Source organism: Clarias gariepinus, chromosome 15, assembly GCF_024256425.1.
Source record: "Clarias gariepinus isolate MV-2021 ecotype Netherlands chromosome 15, CGAR_prim_01v2, whole genome shotgun sequence".
Lineage (NCBI taxonomy): Eukaryota > Metazoa > Chordata > Actinopteri > Siluriformes > Clariidae > Clarias > Clarias gariepinus.
This window is the reverse complement of record NC_071114.1, coordinates 12,596,544-12,604,657: the sequence shown is the minus strand read 5'-3', so window position 1 is coordinate 12,604,657 and position 8,114 is coordinate 12,596,544. Positions and strand designations below refer to the sequence as shown.

The following is an 8,114-nucleotide window of genomic DNA, read 5'->3' as shown; positions in this document are numbered from 1 at the left end:
AGAAATCTCCTAAATAATGTGTACAAATTTCAAGAACTAGGCACAATTTTGTTTGGTCCTTTTAAATGATATCCTAAAAGAAGCTCTGTCTGCTAAATCTATTCATAACTGTTTATGAACTTTCATACAGTTTTGTATGAATTGTCATGACCACACTGTGAATAGTTTTTTACGCAGTGGTATAGCGAGATGCTCCAGGGCAGGAACGGAAAGGAGACGGTATGCTGGGGAACATGGCCAGGAAAACGGGATTGATTGTTGCCGCAGATGCCTCTCTCCTCTGGCGCGAAGGCACATAGCGGAAGTTCAGTGGAGGCCTGAGAATTCGAACCGAACCAGCAATCTCCTCTGATGAAGAAGACTCGCTGGATTCACTGGATAATTGATTAGGAGTGTGTGGAAGAAGTTGCTGAACAGGGTCTATCTGTATGACTGGACTAGTGTCATGTAAAGTAGGCACAGCTCTCTCAAGAACTGAAGGATAAGATAGCACTTCTGGTTGGGGGCTGGGCAGGAAAGTCTGCTTTGTGCCAATATCACTGCCAACAGAATTCCAAGTGCGCTACAGAAAAGGACACAAAACACATGGTTAGTGTATACACTGGGATGTCTGTCTCATCATATTGTTTTAACACTATATCCTGGAATTGCTATAATATCTCAGCACATTGTCTGGCCAACAAAATAAAAAAACGTTTCAGGAGGGTCAAATTAATGGGCTAAATAAAAAGAAGCAAACATTAAAATTACCGGAATGGGGTAGGAAATGTCCAAAGACTGGACCTTGGAGCGATGAAGTAAGGGGGTTATGATGAGTTCAGACTGACCTTACTCCGGAGCGATGCCTGCATTAGAGTAAGAAGGGAAGCGCATAAAGCGATCCTATCATGCATTGTGATCACTGTACAAGCCTCTGGAGGCTGTATTATGATCTGACAATGCTTCAGTTGAACAGGTTTAGGATCAGTTATGTTATGCGGTAACTGACAACTGACTACCTGAATGTACTGAATGACCAGATGATTCAAATCACAGATGTTTTTTTATTTTTGCATGGATGGCACAAGCCTATTTCAGGACTATTCACAGGAACTGTGAAAGAGGCAATCATTTTCATGCACAAATTAACCACATTGCGAACCTTAATCAAAGCTAAAGGCGGTCAAATGTGCTCTATATCATGACATATCATTACATAACTATTACATAAAAAGACAGCATTTTCTCTTTGTAAAATCACCATATTTAAAAACAATAAATCCAATAACTTATCTAAATGTTAGGCTAACTTGGCCCTACTCATGCATTGCGTTATGACAAATTTTATATAAGAATGTCAACCGTTCAAAATTACATGACTGATTAATTTTTTTTAAAAACATCTTGTTGGACAAACAAGTTGGACAGTTTTATTATTATTTTGATTACAATCATTGTTATTAGCTACATTTGTTACGGTACATTAGAGCCTAAACCAGACCCAGATTTTATGATTAAAAAAAAAAACAGAATCACATAAATTATCAATTTCTTAAATGCAATAAAGTTTTGTGAATTATTCAAGGTTTACATTTTATGCTATTTGCATTTAACCTCTAATCTTGTTTTTTTGTCTCAAATGTTGCCGGTAACTATGCATAGAAAGACTGACTTACAAATGGAGGAAGATGCTAAAGAGAGAAGAATTTAAATAAAGATAGATTAGGTGTAGGGTGAGTGGGGGCAAAAAGAGGTCTATGGGAGTTTCTATGTTAGTTTTGGCCTTCTCATTTCCCCCTCCGATGCTGCTGACTCACAGGAGACTCCTTTGGGGTGTTGTTTTGCTGTCATCAGCTCCATCTGGATCTTATTCACTATTGCTTCCAAGCTGGAAAGTTTTCTCTTCCAAGAAAATAAACTTTTATAGAGCATGAGCCGGGGAACAAGGCTGACAAACAAAGTGGGTATTTATTGTACCTGAGGGTGAAATATTTCACAGGACACCTTAACGTCTGTTGGGATAGCGTCAGTGCCAAAAACTGTCCCACCACAGAAACCAATGGGCTGAAACACAAACAAATAGCACCTTGGGAAAACAGGCAAATAGCAATTACTTACATATAGTAATATTAGCCTCTGGGAAAACATGGATTTAAAAGTTTCTATGGACTTGAAAATGTGAATTTTTTCATATGTTTATAATAATAGACATATTTCGAACTGTATAAAAAAATGCTGTAATAAATGAATATGGTATGTGGTTAACAACTATGTTGCAATAATCGATGTTTTATTTGCTTACCCCTTTCCCTGCAGCTGCTGGCACACACAAAGCCTCATCCACTGGTGGCACAGAGCACTCCTGCACAGTGTACTCAACAAAACTGGCTGCAACTGGAGAAGCCTGATTAATAGGAGAATAAAACTTGGTTAACCCTAGACTGTTTAGCAAAACAATTTGACCAGCATTAAATTGTATTCCAAAATTTATGAAAAGAGTATATCAATGTACTGTAGGCATCTTGCACTACTTCAGCGGCGCAGTGACTTAGTGGTTAAGTAAAAAAAAAAAAAAGTATTGTACGTAGGTTGATTGTCATTTCTGAATTGCCAATAGTGTTTGACTGGTTGTGTGAGAGCATCTGCTTGTTTGTTGGATTTGTCAAATTAATCAAAAACATGCCTGGATTACATTGAAAAATTGATTATTCTACAAAGCAGTTGAATTCTTGTGTCTGATTGATCAAAGGGTCTTGATTAACTGCTGATTAATCAGCAGCTGCCAAAGTAGTTCAGATTTCAAATACTTGTTTGCAACATGCTAAATGTCTTGAGGTACATCATGTACTGTATATTCTTTATTCAGTATATATTCATTTACAAGTGATTTTAGTTATATAGGGACTTTAACTTTGAACAGTGTCACAAAGCAGTTTAACAGACATCCGAATGTATTAGATATCTTATAATTAAGCCAGAGACAACAAAGGCAGGGAAATACTTCCTGATTATAAAGAATGATGAAGAAACTTTGAGAGGAACCAGACTCAGAAGTGACATCGAGTAATTGAGGGAATCTAAAGCTTTACTCTTCTAAAACTGTGCATTATAAGATAACACAGTACTGTTTGTTAAAAGAGTATATTGTAAATAAGAGTCCTGGGATAGTCTTCATGAGAGTCTTTATTATTACTGCAGGATGGGTGGGATTAAGTAGGATTATTAAGTGAAATAGAGTAAGTGAACAACCCTTGGGCCATCCTCTTTCATTTAGTAAATAGTGCAATTGTGATGGCATGTGTAAAAGAATTTGTCCTTAATTTTTCAATATTATATGTTTTCAACGTGCAAAAAAAATAGCTTTAAGAATGTTCCGCTCTATAGTCTGAATACTATACACTGCTGATACAGTACCTGATGTGAGGCTCTGGTTATGGCGGCCACTGTTAGCTGTACAGGCAGAGTGCTCTGACCATTGTAGCTGCGCAGTGTGATCTTAGCACTGGATACGGCTCTGTCACTATCAACCGGCAACAGTAGGGGGCAGTCTGGACATGTCTTCTGTAACTTTTCAGGGGGGTCTGAGAAACAGATGGCGAGTAATAAGCTCAAATATAATATCATGACTGTTAGAATTTAGAAAAAAATAAAAATTAAATGTAGTGCATGAGTGATTTCTTTGGACTCTTCATTTGAGGACCTGGCACAAGGGTGCAGTCATAGCTGTAGAGGTAGGAGAGGCCATCTGGTGTGTGTAGAATGGTAGTGTTGCAGTTTCCAGAGATTTGCTTAGGAACAAAAAAGTTACAAAATTAATTAAGGTCACACACAAATAAGGCATGAACAAAAGTGTGTTTTTCCCATCTGTTCCATTTTACAAAGTGTAGAGTTAGAAAAGATGAAGCAATATGGAAATGATAAGAAATATGCTGCATTTGCATTAGTTCTAAGTAGGCAAATAAATATGCAATGCTTTAGACAATGGGTCACTTCTGCAAAACTTTTTCTACTGAAAGTTAGGATGAACTGCATGAAGAAGTACATATTCAGAAAAATGCCCTCATAAACAAACACACAAATAAATAAATAGAAATATATATATATATATATATATATATATATATATATATATATATATATATATATATCCTATTTAAGTGAAATACACATTTCTAATTGTCTGTAAGCAAAGATAAAATAACCACAATCTGATGCTCAAACATGCACTATAAAGTATTCTATTATATACACACTGAACTGCTACTTTACTTTATCCTAATCCACTAGTAAATATGTGGGTGTACACCTAGATGCATTTTAAATATATAACAACTGTCTGAAACCCATCTGCGCCCAATTAGATCTACACCCTGTACTTCAATAGAAATGGACCATCATATGACCATCAATGAGTAGATATTATATGACATTATTATCGTAGACAAATGACAAGCTACTGTATGGCAGATATAGTTCCACTGGGGTTTGTAAATTCTTACTTGCCACTTTATTAGACACCTCCTCTATTAATCAATTTTATAATGATAAAACCTGGAATGTAATGGCATTGAATAAGGTTGTAAGTAATGTGTCTACATAAAATAGCCCAAAATATGAAACTGAGCGGAAATAAATATAATTTTCTAATATATTTTTAAATGTCAGAAAACATTGCATACATATTGCATCACAAGCCCAAAAATTCAATGCAGCACAAAAGTCGAACACCACCATTTGGTTTGGCCATTCAGTACTTTTGGTACACTACACAGTACACCATTGGTAATTAGTGAGAAAATGTCTAAGTGAGAAAAAAGATAGATAGATAGATAGATAGATAGATAGATAGATAGATAGATAGATAGATAGATTACTACACATGCTACAATAAATTAGGAATTATAAACAGAAATTATGGAAATTATGATAAAATCTAATATTGATTAATTCTGTTTTTATTAATCAGCTACTATCAGCTGCATTTCGTACTTGTAAAGAAGATAAATGCCCATATAAGCCTGTCGTATCTAAAAAATCATGCAACAGTGGCTTATAAGAATGGGAGAAAAACACTTAGGACATCCTGAAAGTTCACATTCCTCAAGGTGGTGGTTAGCAGTGCAGTAATGCAGAATCACAAAGAATAAACACTCCATTGTCAAAATAAATAACACTCATCAAACAGGACCTGGCCAAATTTAGTTTGGATTAAGGATCTGTTTCAGTCCCTGTGATGAAAAACAGGCTTACTGTTTCCATAAAGGGCCTTATATCACAGCGCTTCCATGATTTTCGGCTGAGGACATGACATTTGGTCTCCAGGATGTCCAAGTCTAGGTAGTAAACCTTTCCAGCTGGACCCTTAAACAAAAAAAAAAAAACAGGTGAGGACACATTCCTTAAACATTTTATAAATGTTTATGTGCATAAGTTAAAAAACATAAATCAACATAAGGAGTTGTCTTAAAGATACTCTAAAGAACTCATTACACCACATTCTAAATAAACGGCCTTGTTCAAAACTGAATAATATGTCATACAGTACTAAACCACAGTTGAAAATGCTTTTTCCACCTCTGTTGCCACTCCTAAGCATGTTTTTAACGTTAATTCATAAATGCTGTCATGGAATTCCTGACCAGTACTAAGTGAAACAAATGTCTAGTAACGGTTACTAGCATTTACTAGCATTGCTTACTTGCTTGTTTATTTGTTTTACATTTTGGCCTTATCATGGCGCTTTTTCTCACTTAGACATCTCACTTTTTGTTGTGTTTTTTAAAAAACTTCTGCATACAGTACACATACATATACTCAATTTCAGTTAATATAATGTACAGTAAATACAGGTGCATCTCAATAAATTGGAATATAAGTTGATTCATTTCAGAAATTCAATTCAAAAAGTGAAACTTATTTTATATACAATAGAGAGTGATATATTTCTTTTATTATTATTATTATTATTATTATTATTTTGATGATCATGGTTTACAGCTAAGAAAAACCCCAAATTCAGTATCTCAGAAAATTAGAATATCACTTTGACCAATTAAAAAAAAAAGTTTTTAACACACAAATGTTGGACCACTAAAAAGTATGAACATGTACAGCACTCAGTCCTCGATCAGGGCCCCCTTTGAAATTAATTACTGCAGCAATGCGGCGTACTATAGAATCGAGGCGATTAGTCAATTAGGCGATTAGGCGATTGCTCTGATAGCGACCTTCAGCTCTTCTGAATTGTTGAGTCTCGCATGTCCCTCTTCACGATATCCCATAGATTCTCCATTTTCAATATTTGAATTTATTACATTTGCCGCTGTATATGTTTTAGACCAGGATATCAACACCTGAAAGTTATTACTGTACAACTTTACTTGGATGCTAAAAAAAAAAATATGCTAAAGAAGAAGCCACATACTGAAAGTGTACTAAAAGTTATGTAAATGCACATTATGCACATTAATTGGGCTTTGCTGTACCATGTTAAAACACATAAGAAGATTTACTGCGGTTACTACGGTAAATTATAATACATACTATATTATCCCATAGAATTACTGTTTTTTCAGACATTACCATGGTAGGCACCATATGACTATATAGAGTATATAGTGTAGATACTATGGCATTTCAGTGGGTACCATAGCAGTACTCTGGTTACCACAGTAACCATATTGGTTACCGCAGTGGCTACCAAAGATTAGCAGGTAACTCATATTTTATGTTTGTACATACTGAATCATATTAGATATGTAAGTACATACAGTACTACTGGTGTGGTATAGTACAGGTATTTAGGAGCTTTAACATTCATTGATACAGCAATTCTTACAGTATACATATTAAACATATTTTGACAGCAACCTGATAGGTGTTCCATAGAAATGATAGATGAAAGTATGTTCCATGCACCATGTACAGTACCACATATGCACCATGTCAGTAGATAATTACAGTCAAAAATGCCTTTGTACCATATGGCATATTACAGGTACCAGTAACCATGGTAATATAAATATATAAATTATCCAATATATCCAATGTTCCCATTTTAAGACATTGAAGTTAAAGTTTTCTTTTTTATGGTTTTAAAATGACCAACCTGAGGATGAACATGGACGTTGAAAAGCCTGTTGAGGGCAAACTTGTATCCTTCTTGTCTGTCCTCGTTGATGTAGTTAACAGCGAGTCTGGCGAGTTTCATCACGCTTTTATCATCGCAGGGTACAGGAGAGAGGTGTGTAGCCATGACAGCCCAAACACGCAGTGCGAATAACCAAATTAGTCGTTCCATTTTTCTGTTTCTTTCTTTTTCAAAAATATACATTTATGTCTACCATGTGTTTGCTCTTCGCTAGTTGTTTATGCTCAGAACATGACCGTGACCTGGACTTTGGTAAACTATAGAGGATTGGGGCTGTTGACAGAATGCCAAGTTCTTGCTAGTGAGCTGGCTGGCGGTCAGGAGAAACTAATTCTCCTACATACACTTTAACTTTGGGTTCTGTTTAAAAAGACAACTAACTTTACTCTAGTGTAGTGTTAATAGATTCTGTATAGCAGGAAACGGACAAATTGTTCATTAAAATCTGGCCAAAGGACATGTGTAGTGTATTAATTTGCCACTTGAGGGCGCTAGATCTCTCTTTCACAAATCTGGCTGGTCCTCCGATTGGGTTTCTGCAAAATCGTGTGTTTGTTTATTTATCTATTAATTGACTGACTGACTGACTGATTGATTAAATGCAAGCACGTGTAGTGATCTATCTATCTATCTATCTATCTGTATTTATTTGTTTATTTATTGTAGCATGTGTAGTAATCTATCTATCTATCTATCTATCTATCTATCTTTATTTATTTATTTATTTTGTTATAGCATTTGTAGTGATCCATCTATCTTGTTACACTCAATTAAATCTAATCAAATCTTATGTTTTCTTGTCCTATGATGTAATATTAGTTTGGCACTTTTCTTTTTCTATCTTGAGTTCTATCATGTAACATGACCACAACATTGCCTCAAGAAATTTTCATTTCAATTACTTTTATTTACTGTAAACATGCCAAAATATATTCTGTAACCTCAGCCGGAATTTTAATATCAAGAATTATTTTAGCTTCATAAC

At 35.1% G+C, this 8,114-nt stretch overlaps 1 protein-coding gene across 1 annotated transcript; it reads right to left on the bottom strand.

Moving 5' to 3' along the window:
• On the bottom strand, nucleotides 1–7,375 carry si:ch211-262h13.5 (uncharacterized protein LOC571127 homolog). The gene is made up of 7 exons (XM_053513662.1): nucleotides 7,088–7,375; nucleotides 5,230–5,340; nucleotides 3,680–3,767; nucleotides 3,394–3,560; nucleotides 2,282–2,383; nucleotides 1,957–2,043; nucleotides 1–562 (listed from the first exon to the last, which is right to left on the bottom strand). Exons 1-7 carry the CDS (start codon nucleotides 7,310–7,312, stop codon nucleotides 170–172), a joined length of 1,173 nt encoding a protein of 390 aa, XP_053369637.1. The 5' UTR covers nucleotides 7,313–7,375; the 3' UTR covers nucleotides 1–169.
• Nucleotides 7,376–8,114: the final 739 nt, after the last annotated feature.

Excerpts from the sequence above, each read along its gene's own strand:
- si:ch211-262h13.5 (XM_053513662.1), bottom strand. The coding sequence starts at position 7,312 with ATGTATATTTTTGAAAAAGAAAGAAACAGAAAAATGGAACGACTAATT. Across the intron at positions 3,768-5,229 it reads TAAGGCCCTTTATGGAAACA|CAAATCTCTGGAAACTGCAA; the intron begins GTAAGCCTGTTT and ends TTTGTTCCTAAG. Across the intron at positions 3,561-3,679 it reads TGACTGCACCCTTGTGCCAG|ACCCCCCTGAAAAGTTACAG; the intron begins GTCCTCAAATGA and ends TCTGTTTCTCAG.